Here is a 23,123-nt window from a genome sequence, read left to right as displayed (position 1 = left end):
GTGACGTCACGGAAGGTCCTGTGCGCACAGACCAGCTATAGGAAGAGGAACGGACGCCGCTGAGGAGATGTCTGGGTGAGTATAACCTTTTTTTATATTTTTTTTATTATTTTTAAACATTCTATCTTTTACTATAGATGCTGCATAAGCTGCATCTATAGTAAAAAGTTGGTCACACTTGTCAAATAGTATGTTTGACAAGTGTGACCAACCTGTCAGTCAGTTTTCCAAGCGATGCTACAGATCGTTTGGAAAACTTTAGCATTCTGCAAGCTAATTACGCTTGCAGAATGCTAAAAAAACGCGAAAAAAACGGAAAAAAAACGCAAAAAAAAAATGCGGATTTCTTACAGAAAATTTCCGGTTTTCTTCAGGAAATTTCTGCAAGAAATCCGCAACGTGTGCACATACCCTTATATTGAAGAAATGGACTCCAAGCAGGAGCGACCAGGAAGGGATGTGAATCCTCCAGAACAATGAACAACTGGCACTCACTAAAGGGTGAAGCCAGACTAAATAGCCCCGTCTGAAGTGGACGCACCTGATGACTGTTGTGAAGGATAAACAGCAGCACTACCACTTATAACCACCGGAGGGAGCCCAAGAGCAGAACCCACAACAGAATTCACAACAGTACCCCCCCCTTGAGGAGGGGTCACCGAACCCTCACCAGAGCCCCCAGGCCGATCAGGACGAGCCAAATGGAAGGCACGAACCAAATCGTCAGCATGAACATCGGAGGCAACAACCCAAGAATTATCCTCCTGGCCATAACCCTTCCACTTGACAAGATACTGAAGCCTCCGTCTTGAAAAACGAGAATCCAAGATCTTCTCCACAACATACTCCAACTCCCCATCAATCAACACCGGGGCAGGAGGATCAACAGAGGGAACCACGGGCACCACATATTTCCGCAACAAATATCTATGAAAAATATTATGGATGGAAAAAGAGGCTGGAAGGGCCAAACGAAAAGACACTGGATTGATAATCTCAGAAATCCTATAAGGACCAATAAACCGAGGCTTGAACTTCGGGGAAGAAACCTTCATAGGAACATGACGGGAAGACAACCAGACCAAATCCCCAACCCGAAGCCGGGAACCCACACGCCGACGACGGTTGGCAAAATGCTGAGCCTCCTCCTGAGACAACACCAAATTGTCCACAACATGAGCCCAAATTTGCTGCAACCTGTCAACCACAGAGTCCACCCCAGGACAATCAGAAGACTCAACCTGCCCTGAAGAAAAACGAGGATGAAACCCAGAATTGCAAAAGAAGGGTGAAACCAAGGTAGCAGTACTAGCCCGATTATTAAGGGCAAACTCGGCCAATGGCAAGAAAGCCACCCAATCATCCTGATCGGCAGACACAAAGCATCTCAAATAAGTTTCCAAAGTCTGGTTAGTTCGCTTGGTTTGGCTGTTTGTCTGAGGATGAAATGCGGAAGAAAAAGACAAATCAATGCCCAGCTTAGCACAAAAGGACCGCCAAAACCTAAAAACAAACTGGGAACCTCTATCGGACACAATATTCTCCGGAATGCCATGCAAACGAACCACATACTGAAAAAACAACGCAACCAACTCAGAAGAGGAAGGCAATTTAGGCAAAGGTAGCAAATGAACCATTTTAGAAAACCGGTCACAGACCACCCACATAACCGACATCCTCTGGGAAACAGGAAGATCCGAAATAAAATCCATAGAAATATGCGTCCAAGGCCTCTCAGGGACCGGCAAAGGCAAAAGCAACTCACTGGCGCGGGAGCAGCAAGGTTTGGCCCGCGCACAAGTCCCACAGGACTGCACAAAAGAACGCACATCCCATGACAAAGAAGGCCACCAAAAGGACCTACTAAGCAAATCTCTGGTACCAAAAATCCCAGGATGGCCAGCCAACACAGAACAGTGAACCTCAGAAATCACTTTACTAGTCCATCTGTCAGGAACAAACAGTTTCCCCGCAGGACAGCGATCAGGTTTATCAGCCTGAAACTCCTGAAGAGCCCGTCGCAAATCAGGGGAGATGGCAGAAAGAATCACCCCCTCCTTCAGAATACCAACCGGCTCAAGAACCCCAGGGGAATCAGGCAAAAAACTCCTAGAGAGGGCATCAGCCTTAACATTCTTAGAACCCGGAAGATACGAGAAATCAAAATCAAAACGGGAGAAAAACCGGGACCATCGAGCCTGTCTAGGATTCAGCCATTTGGCAGACTCGAGGTACAGTGGGGCAAAAAAGTATTTAGTCATTCAGCAATAGTGCAAGTTCCACCACTTAAAAAGATGAGAGGCGTCTGTAATTTACATCATAGGTAGACCTCAACTATGGGAGACAAACTGAGAAAAAAAAATCCAGAAAATCACATTGTCTGTTTTTTTATCATTTTATTTGCATATTATGGTGGAAAATAAGTATTTGGTCAGAAACAAAATTTAATCTCAATACTTTGTAATATATCCTTTGTTGGCAATGACAGAGGTCAAACGTTTTCTGTAAGTCTTCACAAGGTTGCCACACACTGTTGTTGGTATGTTGGCCCATTCCTCCATGCAGATCTCCTCTAGAGCAGTGATGTTTTTGGCTTTTCGCTTGGCAACACGGACTTTCAACTCCCTCCAAAGGTTTTCTATAGGGTTGAGATCTGGAGACTGGCTAGGCCACTCCAGGACCTTGAAATGCTTCTTACGAAGCCACTCCTTCGTTGCCCTGGCGGTGTGCTTTGGATCATTGTCATGTTGAAAGACCCAGCCACGTTTCATCTTCAATGCCCTTGCTGATGGAAGGAGGTTTGCACTCAAAATCTCACGATACATGGCCCCATTCATTCTTTCATGTACCCGGATCAGTCGTCCTGGCCCCTTTGCAGAGAAACAGCCCCAAAGCATGATGTTTCCACCACCATGCTTTACAGTAGGTATGGTGTTTGATGGATGCAACTCAGTATTCTTTTTCCTCCAAACACGACAAGTTGTGTTTCTACCAAACAGTTCCAGTTTGGTTTCATCAGACCATAGTACATTCTCCCAAAACTCCTCTGGATCATCAAAATGCTCTCTAGCAAACTTCAGACGGGCCCGGACATGTACTGGCTTAAGCAGTGGGACACGTCTGGCACTGCAGGATCTGAGTCCATGGTGGCGTAGTGTGTTACTTATGGTAGGCCTTGTTACATTGGTCCCAGCTCTCTGCAGTTCATTCACTAGGTCCCCCCGTGTGGTTCTGGGATTTTTGCTCACCGTTCTTGTGATCATTCTGACCCCACGGGGTGGGATTTTGCGTGGAGCCCCAGATCGAGGGAGATTATCAGTGGTCTTGAATGTCATCCATTTTCTAATTATTGCTCCCACTGTTGATTTCTTCACTCCAAGCTGGTTGGCTATTGCAGATTCAGTCTTCCCAGCCTGGTGCAGGGCTACAATTTTGTTTCTGGTGTCCTTTGACAGCTCTTTGGTCTTCACCATAGTGTTTGAGGGTGTGCACAGGTGTCTTTTTATACTGATAACAAGTTTAAACAGGTGCCATTACTACAGGTAATGAGTGGAGGAAAGAGGAGACTCTTAAAGAAGAAGTTACAGGTCTGTGAGAGCCAGAAATCTTGATTGTTTGTTTCTGACCAAATACTTATTTTCCACCATAATATGCAAATAAAATGATTAAAAAAACAGACCATGTGATTTTCTGGATTTTTATTTCTCAGTTTGTCTCCCATAGTTGAGGTCTACCTATGATGTAAATTACAGACGCCTCTCATCTTTTTAAGTGGTGGAACTTGCACTATTGCTGAATGACTAAATACTTTTTTGCCCCACTGTAAATCAGATTCTTATGATCGGTCAAGACCACAATATGGTGCTTGGCCCCCTCAAGCCAATGTCGCCACTCCTCAAATGCCCACTTCATAGCCAACAACTCACGATTGCCGACATCATAATTGCGTTCCGCAGGCGAAAACTTTCGAGAAAAGAAGGCACACGGTTTCATCAAAGAACCATCAGAATTCCTCTGAGACAAAACGGCCCCTGCCCCAATCTCAGAAGCGTTAATCTCAACCTGAAAAGGAAGAGAAACATCCGGCTGACGCAACACAGGGGCAGAAGTGAATCGGCGCTTAAGCTCCTGAAAGGCAGAAACAGCCTCAGAGGACCAATTCGTTACATCAGCACCCTTCCTCGTCAAATCGGTCAGGGGTTTAACCACACTGGAGAAGTTGGCAATGAAACGGCGATAAAAATTAGCAAAGCCCAAAAATTTCTGAAGGCTCTTCACGGATGTGGGCTGAATCCAATCATGAATGGCCTGAACCTTAACCGGATCCATTTCTATAGATGAGGGAGAAAAAATGAAGCCCAAAAAAGAAACCTTCTGTACTCCAAAGAGGCACTTAGACCCCTTCACAAACAAGGCATTATCACGAAGGACCTGAAATACCATCCTGACTTGTTTCACATGAGACTCCCAATCATCTGAAAAAATCAAAATATCATCCAAATATACAATCATGAATTTATCAAGATAATTCCGAAAAATATCATGCATGAAGGACTGAAACACAGATGGGGCATTAGAGAGTCCGAATGGCATCACAAGATATTCAAAATGGCCCTCGGGCGTATTAAACGCAAATTTCCATTCGTCACCCTGCTTAATACGAACAAGATTATATGCCCCTCGAAGGTCAATCTTAGTAAACCAACTAGCCCCCTTAATCCTGGCAAACAAATCAGAAAGCAAAGACAAAGGGTATTGGAATTTGACCGTGATCTTATTCAAGAGGCGATAATCAATACAGGGTCTCAAGGAGCCATCCTTCTTGGCAACAAAAAAAAAAACCCTGCTCCCAATGGAGAAGAAGATGGTCGAATATGCCCCTTCTCCAAAGACTCCTTAACATAACTCCGCATGGCGGCATGTTCAGGCACAGACAGGTTGAAAAGTCGGCCCTTAGGGAACTTACAGCCTGGAATCAAGTCAATAGCACAATTACAGTCCCTATGCGGTGGAAGGGAAAAGGACTTGGGCTCATCGAAAACATCCTGAAAATCTGACAGAAACTCAGGAATTTCAGAAGAGGGGGAGGAGGAAATTGACATCAGAAGAATGTCATCATGAACCCCCTGACAACCCCAACTAGTCACAGACATAGATTTCCAATCCAACACCGGATTATGTACCTGTAACCATGGAAACCCCAGCACAATAGCATCATGCAAATTATGCAACACCAGGAAACGACAATCTTCCTGATGGGCTGGCGCCATGCACATGGTTAACTGTGTCCAAAACTGAGGTTTATTTTTAGCCAATGGTGTAGCATCAATGCCCCTCAAAGGGATAGGACTCTGCAAAGGCTGTAAGGGAAAACCACAACGTCTGGCAAATTCTAAGTCCATTAAATTTAAAGCGGCGCCTGAATCCACAAATGCCATGACAGAAAATGACGATAATGAGCAGATCAGGGTCACAGATAACAGAAATTTAGAATGTACAGTACTGATGGTAACGGAATTAGCGATTCTCTTGGTACGCTTAGGACAATCGGAAATAACATGAGCAGAATTGCCGCAGTAAAAGCACAACCTATTCTGACATCTGAATCCTTGGCGTTCAGCTCTAGACACAATCCTATCACACTGCATAGGCTCAGGACTCCGCTCGGAAGACAACGCCATAGTGTGCACAACTCTGCGCTCACGCAAGCGCCGATCAATTTGAATGGCCAGAGACATAGAATCACTCAGACCTGCAGACGTGGGGAACCCCACCATAACATCTTTAACAGATTCAGAAAGACCCTTTCTGAAAATTGCCGCCAAAGCATCCTCATTCCATTTAGTAAGCACAGACCATTTTCTAAATTTCTGGCAATACGATTCTGCTGCTTCTTGACCCTGACACAGGGCCAACAAGGTTTTCTCAGCATGATCCACAGAATTAGGTTCATCATACAATAACCCAAGCACCTGAAAAAAGGTGTCTGCATTAAGCAAGGCCAGATTCCAGGGAAAATGCCCAATCCTGAGGTGTTCCTATCCATGTGGGCATGATCTTTCTTCTCTCTTTTCTGTCTAACTCCTGAGCCACCCAGAGGCAAAGAGGGAAAAAAAAACACAACAGAGTACAGAAAAAAAAATGGCTCAGCACTTTCTTTCCCTTCTTTTGAGATGCGGTTAACTCATTGTCGGCCAGTTGTACTGTTATGAACTGGTGGCCTAGGAGCGGCATGAGACGTACTCTGGAGAATGTGGTAACTGTACTGACCGCAGACCCTGGACTTAACACCGCAACTAGAAGTAGCCGTGGGATGTACCTACCAATCCTAGACACCTCAACACAGCCGGAGGACTAATTAACCCTATAGATAGAAAAGGGAAAACTATCTTGCCTCAGAGAAAATTCCCAAAGGATAGGCAGCCCCCCACAAATATTGACTGTGAGAGGAGAGGAAAAAAACATACACAGGCTGAAAACAGAATTTAGCAAAGGAGGCCAATCTAGCTAGATAGAAAAGATAGGACCGAGAACTATGCGGTCAGTATTAAAATACTAAGAAATGTCCACCACAGTTAATACAAAAAACTCCACATCTAACTAAAGACATAGAGGGTAAATCTGCCTCTCCAGAGATTCCAGCTTGGCTGCATAAGTCCTTACACAGATTAAGCTGGACAAGAAAAAACATGTAATGCACTGAACAATGAGGCCCACAATATGTGGGCAGAAAAACAAGCAGACTTATCTTCAAGAAATTAACTGCAAGCAGGAGCGACCAGGAAGGGATGTGAATCCTCCAGAACAATGAACAACTGGCACTCACTAAAGGGTGAAACCAGACTAAATAGTCCCGTCCAAAGTGGACGCACCTGATGAATGTTGTGAAGGATAAACAGCAGCACTACCACTTATAACCACCGGAGGGAGCCCAAGAGCAGAACCCACAACAGAATTCACAACAGGCTGCGGACTGGTATTTGTAGCCAGGGGGGGCTAATATCCATGGCCCCTCTCTAGGCTATGAATATCATCCCGCAGCTGTCTGCATAGCCTTTTTGGCTATAAAATATAGGGGGACCCCACATCATTTTTTGGGGGGTCCCCCTATTTTAATAGCCAGTAAAGGCTACGCAGACAGCTGCGGGCTGATATTCATCGCAGGTTACAAACATTGGCCCCGGCTGTCGGCTTTCCCCCTCTGGCGCAGAAAATTGCGCGGGAGCCCACGCATTTTTTTGTGTTTTTTTAAATTCAACGCTCATAAAGGCCTCTTTCACACTTGCGTCGGAACAGGTCCGTCGCTATGCGTCGGGCCGACGTACCGACGCGTGTTGTGAAATTTGTGCCCGACGTGGGCAGCGGATGCAGTTTTTCAACGCATCCGCTGCCCATTCTGAAGTGCGGGAAGGAGGGGACGGAGTTTCTGCTGCGCATGCGCGGTAGAAAATGGTGGACGCGACGGGCAAAAAAACGTTCACTTGAAGGTTTTTTCGTACCGACGGTTCGCCAAAACATGACATGTAGTTTTTGGTGCAGGTTTTGATGCTGGTTTTTGGTGCAGTTTTTATGCGGTTTTAGATGCTGTTTTTGATGCGTTTTTTGATGCTGTTTTTGATACAGTTTTCGTTCCATTTTTTTGACCGAGTTTGATGCATTTTTTGGAAATAAATAAACAGAAAATGTTCATGATTTGAATGGAAACATACATGAAAAAATGGATTCGGAGGCCGGATTCATCATTTCACATCTGTTTCATCCGTTTTTTGATGCATCCGTCGCTGTGCGTTTTTTCGCCGGACAGAAAAACCGTTCCTCTGTATGTGTTTTCCGTCCGGCGGAAACAGCTTTTTTGACGGATCCTGCAAAAAACGGATGAAACGTGTGGCCATCAGGCGCAATCTGGCGCTAATACAGCTCTATGAGAAAAAAACGGATCTGGCGGAAAAAAACAGATCCTGCAAATGTGCTCTCAGGATGCGTTTTTTTCCCATAGACTTTTTTTAGTATTAGCGACGGATCGCGACGGATGGCCACACGTCGCATCCGTCGTGCAATGGATCCATCATGTTTTGGCAGACCGTCGGCACGAAAAAACGTTCAAGTGAACGTTTTTTTGTCCATCGCGTCCGCCATTTTCTACCGCGTGGCCGAAACTCCGCCCCCTCCTTCCCCTTCTTCAGAATGGGCAGCGGATGCGTTAATAAACTGCATCCACTGCCCATGTCGTGCACAAATGTCACAATGTGCATCGGTACGTCGGCCCGACGCATAGCGACGGACCCGTACCGACGCAAGTGTGAAACAGGCCTTTATGAGCGTTGAATTAAAAAAAAAAAAAAAAACGGCGTGGGCTCCCACGCAATTTTCTGCGCCAGAGGGGGAAAGCCGACAGCCGGGTCCAATATTTGTAGCCTGCGAAGAATATCAGCCCGCAGCTGTCTGCGTAGCATTTACTGGCTATTAAAATAGGGGGACCCCCCAAAAATGACGTGGGGTCCCCCTATATTTTATAGCCAGAAAGGCTACGCAGACAGCTGCGGGCTGATATTCATAGCCTAGAGAGGGGCCATGGATATTGCCCCCCCCCGGCTACAAATACCAGTCCGCAGACGCCCCGGAAATGGCGCATCTGTAACATGCGCCAATTCCGGCACTTAGTCTCTCTCTTCCCACTCCCGTGTAGCGGTGGGATATAGGGAAATAAGGGGTTAATGTCACCTTGCTATTGTAAAGGGTTAATAAAACACGCACACATTAGGAAAAAAGTATTTTAATATTCTTCATTTCACCATACTTCAGCGCCTGCAAAAAACGTAAAATAATAAACCGTATACTATCTGTCTGCCATAGTCCAATTAATAACGAGGGTCCCACGACGATCTCCCCTATAGAACAGTAACATCGGGTGATGTCACTGCTCTATAGGACCCTCAGTGACACATTGACAGGAGACAATGGCTCCTGCAGTCTATCACTGAGGTTACCTGAGTTCAAAGTCTCACTTTATGGCAATTGCTGCCTGGGAAAATTTCTCATACAGCAATGGCATAAAGTGGGACTTTTTTTTTTTTTTACAGCGGCGGAGGAATACAGTGGCGGAAGGATACCTTCCTCCCATCATTGTGTTCCTGGGGCCCCTGGAGAGCGGTTGCAACAGCTGTTGCTGCCATTCTCCACGGGAGATCGTAGTGGGACACTCGTGGATTTCTGCGGACAGTGAGTATATTGGTTGTTTGTTATTTTAATCTTTTTTTTACAGATGACACTGGCTTCGGGGAACAAAGTGACAAGTAATGGTGAGTATGTAATCTATGTTTAATGTACTGTATGTCTATATGTATGTCATGTATGTAATGTATGAATGTACTGTATGCAGTATGTATGTATGTATGTACGCAGTATGTATGTATGTAGTATGTATGTATGTAGCATGTATGTAGCATGTATGCAGTATGAATGTATGTAGCATGTATGTAGCATGTATGTGTGTAGTATGTAAGTATGTATGTAGTATGTATGTAGCATGTATGTATGTAGCATGTATGTATGTAGCATGTATGGAGTATTTTTTTTTTTCATTCAACACATTAGCCGGATGATGGGACTACTACTGTCCCATCATTGGCTAATGTGTCAATCACTGTCAGTGTAGCAGGCATCGTCTGATGGGACTTAATTTAACATAAAAAAAGGGAGTTTTTATACGAATAAATATGTAGAAAAAAGAAGAAAATTACCAAATGAATAAATATAAAAATGTAAATTTTATTGTAACAATGATAAAAAACACATGACATATTTTAATACAAAGATGACAGGAAAAACCCTAGTAGCAAACATCCAGGTCACAGGCAGAAAAGAAAAAGTAAAGAACACATCAGGGTATTATCACAAGTCAGCATAAGTATCAGCGCCAAAAGGCATGGTGTGACTATATTATATGGTTTAAAGGTCCATGTGGACATGCATCTCCCATGCGTGAAGCTAGTTACTGTGCCTACCTAATGCAAGACTGCTTACCCATGATGGAATAGTTACTCTGCCTGGGGCTCCGAATACCCCCTGACGCGTGTTTCGCGTTTCCTTTTTCAAAGAGGGAATTCCCTCTTTGAAAAAGGAAACGCGAAACGCGCGTCAGGGGGTATTCGGAGCCCCAGGCAGAGTAACTATTCCATCATGGGTAAGCAGTCTTGCATTAGGTAGGCACAGTAACTAGCTTCACGCATGGGAGATGCATGTCCACGTGGACCTTTAAACCATATAATATAGTCACACCATGCCTTTTGGCGCTGATACTTATGCTGACTTGTGATAATACCCTGATGTGTTCTTTACTTTTTCTTTTCTGCCTGTGACCTGGATGTTTGCTACTAGGGTTTTTCCTGTCATCTTTGTATTAAAATATGTCATGTGTTTTTTATCATTGTTACAATAAAATTTACATTTTTATATTTATTCATTTGGTAATTTTCTTCTTTTTTCTACATATTTATTCGTATAAAAACTCCCTTTTTTTCTGTTAAATTAAGTTATTTGGAGTATACGTTACTAATTTCCATTTATATACATGGGTAAGGACAATCAACCGCTTACATTTACACACAGATGGTGTGGGGCCCATGTGATTTCTGTTGGTTTGATTTTATGTCTGATGGGACTTGTAGTCCCATCGGACGATGCCCGCACTGAGACACCCCGCATGCCGCAGACATCCCACACGCCGCAGACACCCCGCACAGAGACCCCGCACGCTGCACAGAGACCCCGCACGCCGCAGAGACACCCCGCACGCCACACAGAGATGCTGCAGACACCCCGCATGCCGCACAGAGACACGCCGCAGAGACCCCGCACAGAGACACGCCGCATAGAGGCCGGGCAGCCCCGGCACGCCGCATACAGCCCCAGAAGGCACGTACAGATCCCTGGCAGGCCCGCATAGACCCCGCCCGCAGACACAGACACTCAGTGTCCACTCACGCACCGCCCACACTCTTCCCCCCTCCAGCACAGCCTATAGAAGGACAGAAAGGACTTATTTACGTTCCGATATTTGTGTCCCATTGACTTGCATTGGTATCAGTATCGGCGATATCCGATATTTTTTGGATATCGGCTGATACAATCCGATACCGATACTTTTAAATATCGGAAGGTATCGCTCAACACTAGTGATAGGTTGAAGAGATGGGTTAGGGTTGGGATGAAGACTGTGGCGAGGTTTGGGATGAAATGGGATGGGGTCAAGTGCACAGGTGGTGAGATGCGATCTTGAGAGTAGAGTGGAGAGTCGATCTTCTGTAATGGTGGAGAAGTTGATTTTGGAGGTGGAGGGCTGGGAAGTCGGGAGGAAGGGCTCTGGTTGTTGTTGACCAAAACTCTCTGATGTTATCAATCTTCTGCTTGAAAAATGAGGCAAAATCTTCAGCTGAGATGAGTGGGGAGGGAGGATTTTTGGGGGACGGAAGAGCGAATTGAAAGTGTTGAATAACTGTTTAGGGTTGTGAGACAGGGAGGATATGAGAGATGAGAAGTAGGTTTTTTTAGCTGTGGCGAGTGTGGTCTTGAAAGTAGTGAGGGACTGTTTGAATGCGATGAAGTGCTCGTTGGAGCGGGATCTTTTCCATCTCCGCTCAGCAGCCCTGGAAGCTCGCCTCAGTTCTTTGGTCAGGCTGGTGTGCCGGGCTGTCTGTCGATTTTGCGAGCTTTGGTATGTGTAAGTGGGGCAGCAGATTCCAAAGCTATAGTTATTGTGGTGTTATATAGAGTGGCAGCGTCATCCGCATTGTGTAGGGAACTTATGTCTGTGAGAGGGAGGAGGGATTCAGAGAATGAGTGTAGGTCAAGGTGTTTAAGATTTCTGCGAGGGTGTGAAAGTTTGTGGGGTGGGGATTGTAGACATGGAGTGGAGAGGGAAGAGAATGTGAGAAGGTTGTGGTCAGAAAGAGGAAGAGGTGAGTTAGAGAGGTTAGATAGGGAGTTGAGGCGGGGGAAGATGAGGTCCAGTGTGTGACCGTCTTTGTGGGTGGCTGCAGAAGACCATTGAGTGAGGCCGAAGGAGGAAGTGAGAGATAGAAGTTTAGTGGCAGCTGAGAGGGAAGTGTCAATGGGGATGTTGAAGTCGCCCATGATGATAGTGGGGATGTCCGTGGAAAGGAAATGAAGTAGCCAGGTGATTAAGTGGTCAAAGAAGGTTGTGGCTGGCCTTGGGGGTTGTAAATGACAGCCAGTTGGAGGGGGAGTAGATGCGGACAGAGTGCACCTCAAAGGAAGGGAGGGTAACAGAGGGTGGCAGTGGCATTGGGGTGAAGGAGCAGTTATCTGACAGGAGAAAACCAACTCCTCGCCCATGTTTGCTGCTGGGGCGGGGTGTGTGAGAAAGGTGGAAGCCACCATATGAAAGTGCAGCAGGGGAGGCTGTGTCAGAAGGGGTGAGCCAGGTTTCGGTGATGGCGAGGAAGGAAAGTTTGGTAGCAACAAAAGATCATGGATGTAGGAAAGCTTGTTGCAGACAGCAAGCGTTCCACAGAGCTCCTGTTAGTGTGACTGGGGAAGCAGGGGCTGTGTGAATGGGTATAAGGTTAGAGAGGTTACGGAAGTTTGTGATAGAGCGTGGATAGGGGGTAGAAATGACTGTGGGGATGTGGTGAGGAGGGCCAGGATTTGGAGAGATATCACCAGCAGTGAGAAGGAGCAGAGAAAGTGTTAGCAGGTGGGAGCAGGAGAGGGCATGAGGTGGCTGTCTGTGTTTGGAGATAGAGGATGTTGAGGAACAGTTCTGAGGAGGAGGTGAGATGGATGGGGAGGATTGAGGAAGAGATGAACAGTTCCTTACTTGGTGTAGGGATTAGGGGAGTTAGCAGAAAGTGAAGGATTATAGGGGTGAGAGTGAAAACAAACAGAAACATTGTTTACAGTGACTGGGCAGTTATGTTTAGTTCCCTTCTGGTTCAATTCTGGTTTTAATTCTACTGTAATCTTCACACTTCTAGGACACACTTAAAGGAATCACACTGCAGATTAAAGTCTTTGCAGACTTGAGCTATGCAATATATCTGCCACAAAGTGCATTCAGGTGTGAACCAGAGAGGAGTGTTCTCTGTTCATCTTGGTCAGAGAATTAAGAGTGGACCAGATGCATATAATCAAGCCAAAGTAAACAATGTCATAAATAGCACGGGTGAAGGGGGTGTTTGGGTGAAGCTGGGGTTGGTTGAGAGACATACCAAGTGGAAGATAGGAGTAGAGGCAAGTCTCTGTGGAAAGATGGATGACACTACATGCACTTCATAGACAGACAGAGCAGGAGAGCTGGGAGGATCAACATACCATGTGAATGCTAGGTGCAGGGGCGAGTCTGTGTGCAAAGCTGGGTGATGTAGTATATGCACTTCATAGACAGACAGAGCAGGAGCAGGAGAGCTGGGTGGATCAACATACCTGTAGGAATAATATACATGCTTGTTATCTATGTATAGATCTTTCTACCTATCCATCTCATTCCTTCTATCTATTATTTACCTATCTATATTTATGTCTATTATCTATCATCTATCTACCTATCTATCTGTGTGTATAATGGAGTGTGGGTTGGACAAATGTAAAAGAGGAGATTGGACAAGAAATGACATATAAATCTTTTTTTTTTGTTCAATAATACATCTTTATTTAGCTTTCAAAAACGAATTAAAAACGCACCAAAAACGCACCTGCGTTTTCTGCCAAGAGATGCAGATTCAGCGCAGAAAAATCTGCAGGCAAATCTGCAATGTGTGCACACACCCTAACGGTAACCCTAACTTTAGTTTAACAGTAACCCTAAGGCCTCTTTCACATTTCCGTCTGAATGTGAACGTTGCTATGCGTCGTTCTGTGCAAAAAACGCATCCTGCAAAGTTGCCCGCAGGATGCGTTTTTGCACATAGACTTGTATTACTGAAGCACCGCGACCTGTGGACACACGTTCCATACGTCGTGCACTGGATGCGTCGGTATATGGCGGACCGTCGTTGCAAAAAAAGTTCAAGGGAACGTTTTTTCGCACGTCGGGTTCTGCATTTCCGATTGCGCATGTGCGGCCGGAACTCTGCCCCCTCCTCCCCGGGACTTTACAGTGGGCAGCAGACGCGTTGAAACACTGTGTCCGCTGCCCACGTTGTGGCGAATTTGCACGTCGTTGGTACGTCGGGCCGACGCTTAGCGATGGCCCTGTACCGACGGAAGTGTGAAAGAGGCCTAACTTTAGCCCCAACACTATCCCTAACTATAGCACTAACCCTAACCTGCCTTATCTGTTTTTTTACTTTTTAACAAGATGGCTGACTGGCACAGCTGTTGCCAGCAGCACTTGTAACACTATTTCTCCTCTAATCTCTCACTGACATCTGAGGAGAAACAGCGTTTTTATGAGGCACATCGCCCAGGAAAGTTCATTGCTGCAACACACTTTCATAGTGATTTGTCTCATTGGCTGGTGTGATGCTGATGTCATCAGGACCTGAACCAATCGGGTCTCGATAAGGTCGGGGGTCACAGTAAGGGTTGTGCGCCGGAATCCCATCGTTATAGCTAGCGCCGATGTTTATCTATCGTTGGCGGCCATGAAGCAGTTAAGTTAAGGGTACCATCATTTCTGTCCAGGCCTATTTCATGAGTTTTTTTTTTTTTTTAAATTCTGTGGAAGCATGGTTAACCCCTTCCCGACCTTTGACGCCACATAGGCGTCATGAAAGTCGGTGCCAATCCGACCTGTGACGCCTATGTGGCGTCATGGAAAGATCGCGTCCCTGCAGATCGGGTGAAAGGGTTAACTCCAATTTCACCCAATCTGCAGGGACAGACGGAGTGGTACTTTAGCCCAGGGGGGGGGTTTCACCCCCCCGTGGCTACGATCGCTCTGATTGGCTGTTGAAAGTGAAACTGCCAATCAGAGCGATTTGTAATATTTCACCTAAAAAACTGGTGAAATATTACAATCCAGCCATGGCCGATGCTGCAATATCATCGGCCATGGCTGGAAACACTGATGTACCCCCACCGATCTCCTCCCCGGTCCTCCGTCCTGTGCTCCGCTCCCCTCCGTCGTCCTGTCTGCTCCCCCATCCTCCTGCCCGCTCCCCCTGTGCTCCGAAGCCACCCCCCTGTCCTCCGATCCACCCCCCATGCTCAGATCCCCCTCCCCTCATACTTACCGGGCCTCCCGGTGTCCGTCCATCTTCTCCATGGGCGCCGCCATCTTCAAAAATGGCGGGCGCATGCGTAGTGCGCCCGCCGAATCGGCCGGCAGATTCATTCCAGGTATATTTTGATCACTGTAATATAACCTATCACAGTGATCAAAATAAAAAAAATTGTAAATGAGCCCCCCCTTTATCACCCCCATAGGTAGGGACAATAATAAAAAAAATAAAAAAATTTTTTCTTTTTCCACTAGGGTTAGAACTAGGGTTAGAACAAGGGTTAGAGGTAGAGTTAGGGTTAGGGGTAGGGCTGGGCATGTGCACACGGTGCGGATTTGGCCACGGATCCGCAGAGGATCCGCAGCGGATTGGCCGCTGCGAATTCGTAGCAGTTTTCCATCAGGTTTACAGTACCATGTAAACCTATGGAAAACCGAATCCGCTGTGCCCATGGTGCGTAAAATACCGTGCGGAAACGCTGCGTTGTATTTTCCGCAGCATGTCAATTTTGTGCGGATTCTGCAGCATTTTACATCTGTTCCTCAATAGGAGTCCGCAGGTGAAATCCGCACAAAAAAACATTGGAAATCCGCTGTAAATCCGCAGGTAAAACGCAGTGCCTTTTACCTGCGGATTTTTCAAAAATCGTGTGGAAAAATCTCACACGAATCCGCAACGTGGGCACATAGCCTTAGGGTTAGGGTTGGAATTAGAGTTAGGGTTGGAATTAGGGCTAGGGTTGGAAATAGGGTTAAGATTAGGCTTGTGGTTAGGGTTACGGATAGGGTTAGGGGTGTGTTGGGGTTACAGTTGTGGTTAGGGTTGGGATTAGGGTTGGGGTTAGGATTAGGGTTAGGGTTGGGATTAGGGTTACGGGTGTGTTGGGGTTAGGGTTGTGGTTAGGGGTGTGTTGGGGTTAGGGTTGTGATTAGGGTTATGGCTAAAGTTGGGATTAGGGTTAGGGGTGTGTTGGGGTTAGTGTTGAAGTTAGAATTGAGGGGTTTCCACTGTTTAGGCACATCAGGGGTCTCCAAACGCAACATGGCGCCACCATTGATTCCAGCCAATCTTGCATTCAAAAAGTCAAATGGTGCTCCCTCCCTTCCGAGCCCCGACGTGCGCCCAAACAAAGGTTTACCCCCACATATGGGGTACCAGCGTACTCAGGACAAACTGGGCAACAACTATTGGGGTCCAATGTCTCCTGTTACCCTTGCAAAAATAAAAAATTACTTGCTAAAGCATAATTTTTGAGGAAAAAACAATTATTTTTTATTTTAACGGCTCTGCGTTATAAACTTCTGTGAAGCACTTGGGGGTTGAAAGTGCTTACCACACATCTAGATAAGTTCCTTGGGGGGTCTAATTTCCAAAATGTGGTCATTTGTGGGGGGTTTCTACTGTTTAGGCACATCAGGGGCTCTGCAAATGCAACGTGACGCCCGCAGACCATTCCATCAATGTCTGCATTTCAAAACGTCACTACTTCCCTTCCAAGCCCCGATGTGTGCCCAAACAGTGGTTTACCCCCACATATGGGGTATCAGTGTACTCAGGACAAACTGGACAACAACATTTGGGGTCTAATTTCTCCTGTTACTCTTGTGAAAATAAAAAATTGCAGGCTAAAAAATAATTTTTGAGGAAAGAAAAATGATTTTTTATTTTCACGGCTCTGCGTTATAAACTTCTATGAAGCACTTGGGGGTTTAAAGTGGTCACCGCACATCTAGTTTAGTTCCATGGGAGGTCTAGATTCCAAAATGGGGTCACATGTGGGGGAGCTCCAATGTTTAGGCACACAGGGGCTCTCCAAACGCGACATGGTGTCCGCTAACGATTGGAGCTAATTTTTCATTCAAAAGTCAAATGGTGCTCCTTCCCTTCCGAGCCTTGCCGTGTGCACAAACAGTGGTTTGTGACCACATATGAGGTATCAGTGTACTCAGGAGAAACTGTCCAAGACATTTTAGGATCCATTTTATCCTGTTGCCAATGTGAAAATGAATAAATTGAGGCTAAAATAAATTTTTTGTGAAAAAAAAAAAAAGTACTTTTTCATTTTTACGGATCAATTTGTGAAGCACCTGGGGGTTCAAAGTGCTCACTATGCATCTAGATAAGCTCCTTGGGGAATCTAGTTTCCAAAATGGGGTGACTTGTGGGGAAGCTCCAATGTTTAGGCACACAGGGGCTCTCCAAACGCGACATGGTATCCGCTAAAGATTGGAGCCAATTTTTCAGTGAAAAAGTCAAATGGCGCTCCTTCCCTTCAGAGCCCTGTCGTGCGCCCAGACAGTGGTTCCCCCCCACATATGAGGTATCTCGGTACTCAGGACAAATTGTACAATAACGTTTGGGGTCCAGTTTCTCTTTTTACCCTTGGGAAAATAAAAAAATTGTTGCTAAAACATCATTTTTGTGACTAAAAAGTTAAATGTTCATTTTTTCCTTCCATGTTGCTTCTGCTGCTGTGAAGTACCTGAAGGGTTAATAAACTTCTTGAATGTGGTTTTGAGTACCTTTAGGGGTGCAGTTTTTAGAATGGTGTCACTTTTGGGTATTTTCAGCCATACAGACCCCTCAAACTGACTTCAAATGTGAGGTGGTCCCTAAAATAAAAATGGTTTTGTAAATTTTTTTGTAAAAATTAGAAAATCGCTGGTCAAATTTTAACCCTTATAACTTCCTAGCAAAGAAAAATGTTGTTTCCAAAATTGTGCTTATGTAAAGTAGACATGTGGGAAATGTTATTTATTAACTATTTCGTGTCACATAACTCTCTGGTTTAACAGAATAAAAATTCAAAATTTGAAAATTGCGAAATTTTCTAAATTTTAGCCAAATTTCCATTTTTTTCACAAATAAACGCAAAAATTATCGACCTAAATTTACCACTAACATGAAGCCCAATATGTCACAAAAAACAATCTCAGAACCGCTAGGATCCGTTGAAGCGTTCCTGAGTTATTACCTCATAAAGGGACACTGGTCAGAATTGCAAAAAACGGCCAGGTCATTAAGGTCAAAATAGGCTGGGTCATAAAGGGGTTAAAAAGCAATGTCTGACTTTCATTTGTTCATTCTCATAGATTTTTGATTTGTTATTATTTTTGTCAGATTCAAGTTATTTCTGTGACCATTGTGGTTTTTTCTGTCATTAAACCAGGGATACCAACAATTTTGACCACGTGTGTAGGAGGAATTAATATTTTGACTCCACAGCCACTTTCTGGAAATCAGAACGAAGTGGATGTTGGAGAGTGAAAATTACAATTTGCCATTTTATTACCCAGCACAATAGTGCCCAGATTGTGCTCCAGGAGACACACACTGCAAATTAAGTGGATTCATCTCACTATATAATATTACTAAATACAGAGATCCTAAATGTTGTTTGAGCACACTGCAATACTCAGAAGTGAGAACGGATTTTTCTGGATTGGTTTATAGAAACTCTGTTACTTTTCAACAGCCTTTGAGCCACTAGTAGTGTGGGAACCTCTGTTTCTACATTGACAGATGATGGACCTGAGTGGGGACTTGGCTTTTTGTGAGATGAGAATAGGTATTATTTTCGCCTACATAACATTGATTGGTTTCTTTTTATTCGATAGTTGGGAGGCAGAATGAACAAACAGTTGAACACCACGCACTACTGGCTCATCCAACAAGGTGGACTGTCATTGTCTTGATGAATAATTAAAGGGAACCTGTCACCCCCAAAATGGAAGGTGAGCTAAGTCCACTGTCATCAGGAGCTTATCTACAGCATTCTGTAATGCTGTAGATAAGCCCCCGATGTTACCTGAAAGATAATAAAAAGAGGTTAGATTATACTCACCCAGTGGCGGTCCCGCTGCGGCAGGCTTCACTGGTCCGGTCCGACACCTCCTATCTTCATTCCATGACGTCCTCTTCTGGTCTTCACACCGCGGCTCTGGCGCAGGCATACTTTCTCTGCCCTGTTAAGGGCAGAGCAAAGTACTGCAGTGTGCAGGCGCCGGGAAAGGTCAGAGAGGCCCAGCGCCTGCGCACTGCAGTACTTTGCTCTGCCCTAAACAGGGCCGACAAAGTATGCCTGCGCCAGAGCCACGCCGTGAAGACCAGAAGGGGACGTCATGGAATGAAGATAGGAGGCGCCGGACCGGACCAGCGACGCCCTTCGGACCGGACCGCAGCGGGACCGCCCCTGGGTGAGTATAAGCTAACCTCTTTTTATCATCTTTCAGGTAACATCAGGAGCTTATCTGCAGCATTACAGAATGCTGTAGATAAGCCCCTGATGACTGGGCTTGGCTCACCTTCCATTTTGGGGGTGACAGGTTCCCTTTAAAGTTTTTTACATAGCTTGCCATTTTTATGGACAGTTTAAGTAGAAATGTTCAAAAATATAAAACTCAAGGATATTTTATTAAAAAAAAATGTTTTTTCTCTTGGCAGATGACTGTACCAGGAGATCAGAGGGACAGCTGACATCTTCAATTTTTAAATCTGATAATCTTGAGATCCTACAAGATACAACTAAAGTGATTGCTCTTACTCCAGATATATCGACATCCATTCACAGCAAAGATCTGTCATCCGATCCTATGAAACAGATCCCATCTTCTGATTCATTACTGACTACTAAGGAAAATCAAAGTCACAAAAGAGGCATTAAAAAACAAACTGCTCCTAAAGCAAAGAAGTCATTTTCATGTTCAGAATGTGGGAAATGTTTTAAGTGGAAATCAGATTTGGTTAATCACCATATAATTCACACAGGGGAGAAGCCTTTTTCCTGTTCAGAATGTGGGAAATGTTTTAACCAGAAAGGGAGTCTAGTTAGTCACCAGAGAACTCATACAGGGGAGATGCCTTTTTCCTGTTCAGATTGTAGGAAATGTTTTAACCGGAAATCAGAGTTGGTTAGGCACCATAGTACTCACACAGGGGAGAAGCCTTTTTCCTGTTCAGAATGTGGGAAATGTTTTAGCCATAAATGGCATCTTGTTAGTCACCAGAGAACTCACACAGGGGAGAAGCCTTTTTCCTGTTCAGAATGTGGGAAATGTTTTAACCAGAAAGGGAGTCTAGTTAGTCACCAGAGAACTCACACAGGGGAGAAGCCCTTTTCCTGTTCAGAATGTGGGAAATGTTTTACCTACAAAGAGAAACTTGTTACACACCAAATAACGCATACAGGGGAGATGCCTTTTTCCTGTTCAGAATGTGGGAAATGTTTTAACCAGAAAGCGCTTCTTGTTAGACATCAGAGAAGTCACACAGGGGAGAAGCCTTTTTCATGTCCAGAATGTGGGAAATGTTTTAACTGGAAATGGCTTCTTGTTAGTCACCAGAAGAAAGCTCACACAGATGAGAAGCTTTTTTCCTGTTCAGAATGTGGGAAATGTTTTAGCCAGAAAGGGAATCTAGTTAGTCACCAGAGAACTCATACAGGGGAAAAGCCTTTTTCCTGCTCAGAATGTGGGAAATGTTTTAGCCAGAAAGGGAGTGTAGTTAGCCACCAGAGAAATCACACAGGACAGAAGCCTTTTTCCTGTTCAGAATGTGGGAAATGTTTTAACCAGAAAGGGAGTCTAGTTAGTCACCAGAGAACTCACACAGGGAAGAATCCTTTTTCCTGTTCAGAATGTGGGAAATGTTTTAGCCACAAAGGGAATCTAGTTAGTCACCAGAGAACTCATACAGGGGAGAAGCCTTTTTCCTGTTCAGAATGTGGGAAATGTTTTAGCCAGAAAGGGAGTCTAGATAGCCACCAGAGAACTCACACAGGGGAGAAGCCTTTTTCCTGTTCAGAATGTGGGAAATGTTTTAAATGGAAACTGCTTCTTGTTAGACATCAGAGCAGTCACACAGGGGAGAAACCTTTTTCCTGTTCAGAATGTGGGAAATGTTTTAACCAGAAATGGCATCTTGTTAGACATCAGAGCAGTCACACGGGGGAGAAGCCTTTTTCGTTTTCTTAATGTGGGAAATATTTTACTTGGAAATCATCTGTTAATAAACATCAGAGACATCACATAGGGGAGAAGCCTTTTTTATGTTCATAATGTTAGAATAGTTTTAACCAAAACTTAATCTTCTTAAAGGGGTTGTCTCTTGTCATTCCTCATGTTTGCTGACAAAAGGATAAAATTAAACTTTATTAATTCTAAATGTAAAAATATACCCATAATTCACGCCCTGAAGGTTAGTCAGTGGGTGACTAATAGAAAAAACATGTACCTTACAGTTCAGTATATAGGGTGAGGTGACGTATACACACTCAATCTCCAAGCCTCTTATTTCTATGGGTTTCATCATCCTCACCAAAGGCGACTTATCAGGAGACTATTTAATATTGACCTATATTGAAGCGAGACTAGACAAAAAAAACAAAATCAGGTATCATGTTATCCGAAACAGTCAGAAAACCAGCCACATATTGGCAGATCCCAGACCTCAAACCATATACTTCGTAAGTTTATTAGCCACTCCAGTGTCAGGAATAGATAGTATGTGACAATACAGTATAATTCTTGTGTTTTCCTCCTATAGGGACTGCCCTAGTTTGGTGTTGTAACAGCTGTTAATTAGTAGTGCAGACAAATTGTCCTAGACTAAACTCCGTTTTCAGACGGCCCAATATGTATCACTCAGGGAAAACTTACCTGCTCCAAAGATCAATAGCAGCTTCTAACTAATGGCCATGCTGCGGTCTGTCAAGGAATGAGTGCAATATCGTTATAAAGACTAGGGATGTGTGCAATCATAATGTCTGGAAGATCTGTGCCATTATTTAGTATGAATATGGAGATTATCTCTGTAAGTTAAGGTACCTTCACACTGAATGATATCGCTAGCGATCCGTGACGTTGCCGCGTCCTGGCTAGCGATATCATTGAGTTTGACAGGCAGCAGCGATCAGGATCCTGCTGTGCCATCGTTGGTCGGAGCAGAAAGGCCAGAACTTTATTTCGTCACTGGATCACCCGCTGAGATCGCTGAATCGGCGTGTGTGACGCCCATTCAGTGATGTCTTCACTGGTAACCAGGGTAATTATCGGGTTACTAAGCGCAGGGCCGCGCTTAGTAACCCGATGTTTACCCTGGTTACCAGCGTAAACGTAAAAAAACCCAAACACTACATACTTACATTCCGGTGTCTGTCCACCGGCGTCCGCTTCTCTGCACTGTGTAAGCGCCGGCCGGAAAGCAGGGCACAGCGGTGACGTCACCGCTGTGCTTTCCGGCTGGCGCTTACACAGTGCAGAGAAGCACAGCGCCGGAATGTAAGTATGTAGTGTTTGGGTTTTTTTACGTTTACGCTGGTAACCAGGGTAAACATCGGGTTACTAAGCGCGGCCCTGCGCTTAGTAACCCGATGTTTACCCTGGTTACCAGGGGACTTCGCATAGTTGGTCGCTGGAGAGCTGTCTGTGTGACAGCTCTCCAGCGACCACACAGCGACGCTGCAGCGATCAGAATCGTTGTCTAGATCGCTGCAGCGTCGCTAAATGTGACGGTACCTTTAAGTGTTCCCTGAGCGGTATATACTGTATTGTCACATACTATCTATTCCTGACACTGGAGTGGCTTCTAAACTTACGAAGTATATAGTTTGAGGTCTGGGATCTGCCAATATGTGGCTGGTTTTCTGACTGTTTCGGATAACATGATTTTAGGTTTTTTTTTTTGTCTAGTCTCCCTTGAATATAGGTCAATATTAAATAGTCTCCTGATGAGTCGCCTTTGGTGAGGACGATGAAACCCGTAGACATGAGAGGCTTGGAGAGTGAGTGTGTATACGTCACCTCACCCTATATACTGAACTGTGGGGGACATGTTTTTTCTATTAGTCACCTACTGACTAACCTTCAGGGGGTGAATTATCGGTATAGTTTTACATTTAGAATTAATAAAGTTTAGTTTTATCCTTTTATCAGTGAATCTTCT

The 23,123-nt window shown here is 44.9% G+C and overlaps 1 protein-coding gene across 1 annotated transcript; it reads left to right on the top strand.

Moving 5' to 3' along the window:
* The first annotated feature begins 9,268 nt into the window (after window positions 1-9,268).
* LOC143769376 (uncharacterized) lies at window positions 9,269-21,353 on the top strand. Its single transcript, XM_077257853.1, has 2 exons — window positions 9,269-9,299; window positions 19,626-21,353. Exon 2 carries the CDS (start codon window positions 19,775-19,777, stop codon window positions 21,152-21,154), a length of 1,380 nt encoding a protein of 459 aa, XP_077113968.1. The 5' UTR covers window positions 9,269-9,299; window positions 19,626-19,774; the 3' UTR covers window positions 21,155-21,353.
* The last annotated feature ends 1,770 nt before the right edge of the window (window positions 21,354-23,123 follow it).

This window comes from Ranitomeya variabilis, chromosome 4 (genome assembly GCF_051348905.1).
Source record: "Ranitomeya variabilis isolate aRanVar5 chromosome 4, aRanVar5.hap1, whole genome shotgun sequence".
Classification (NCBI taxonomy): domain Eukaryota; kingdom Metazoa; phylum Chordata; class Amphibia; order Anura; family Dendrobatidae; genus Ranitomeya; species Ranitomeya variabilis.
The sequence above is the reverse complement of the archived record's forward strand: the minus strand, read 5'-3'. Positions and strand labels throughout refer to the sequence as shown.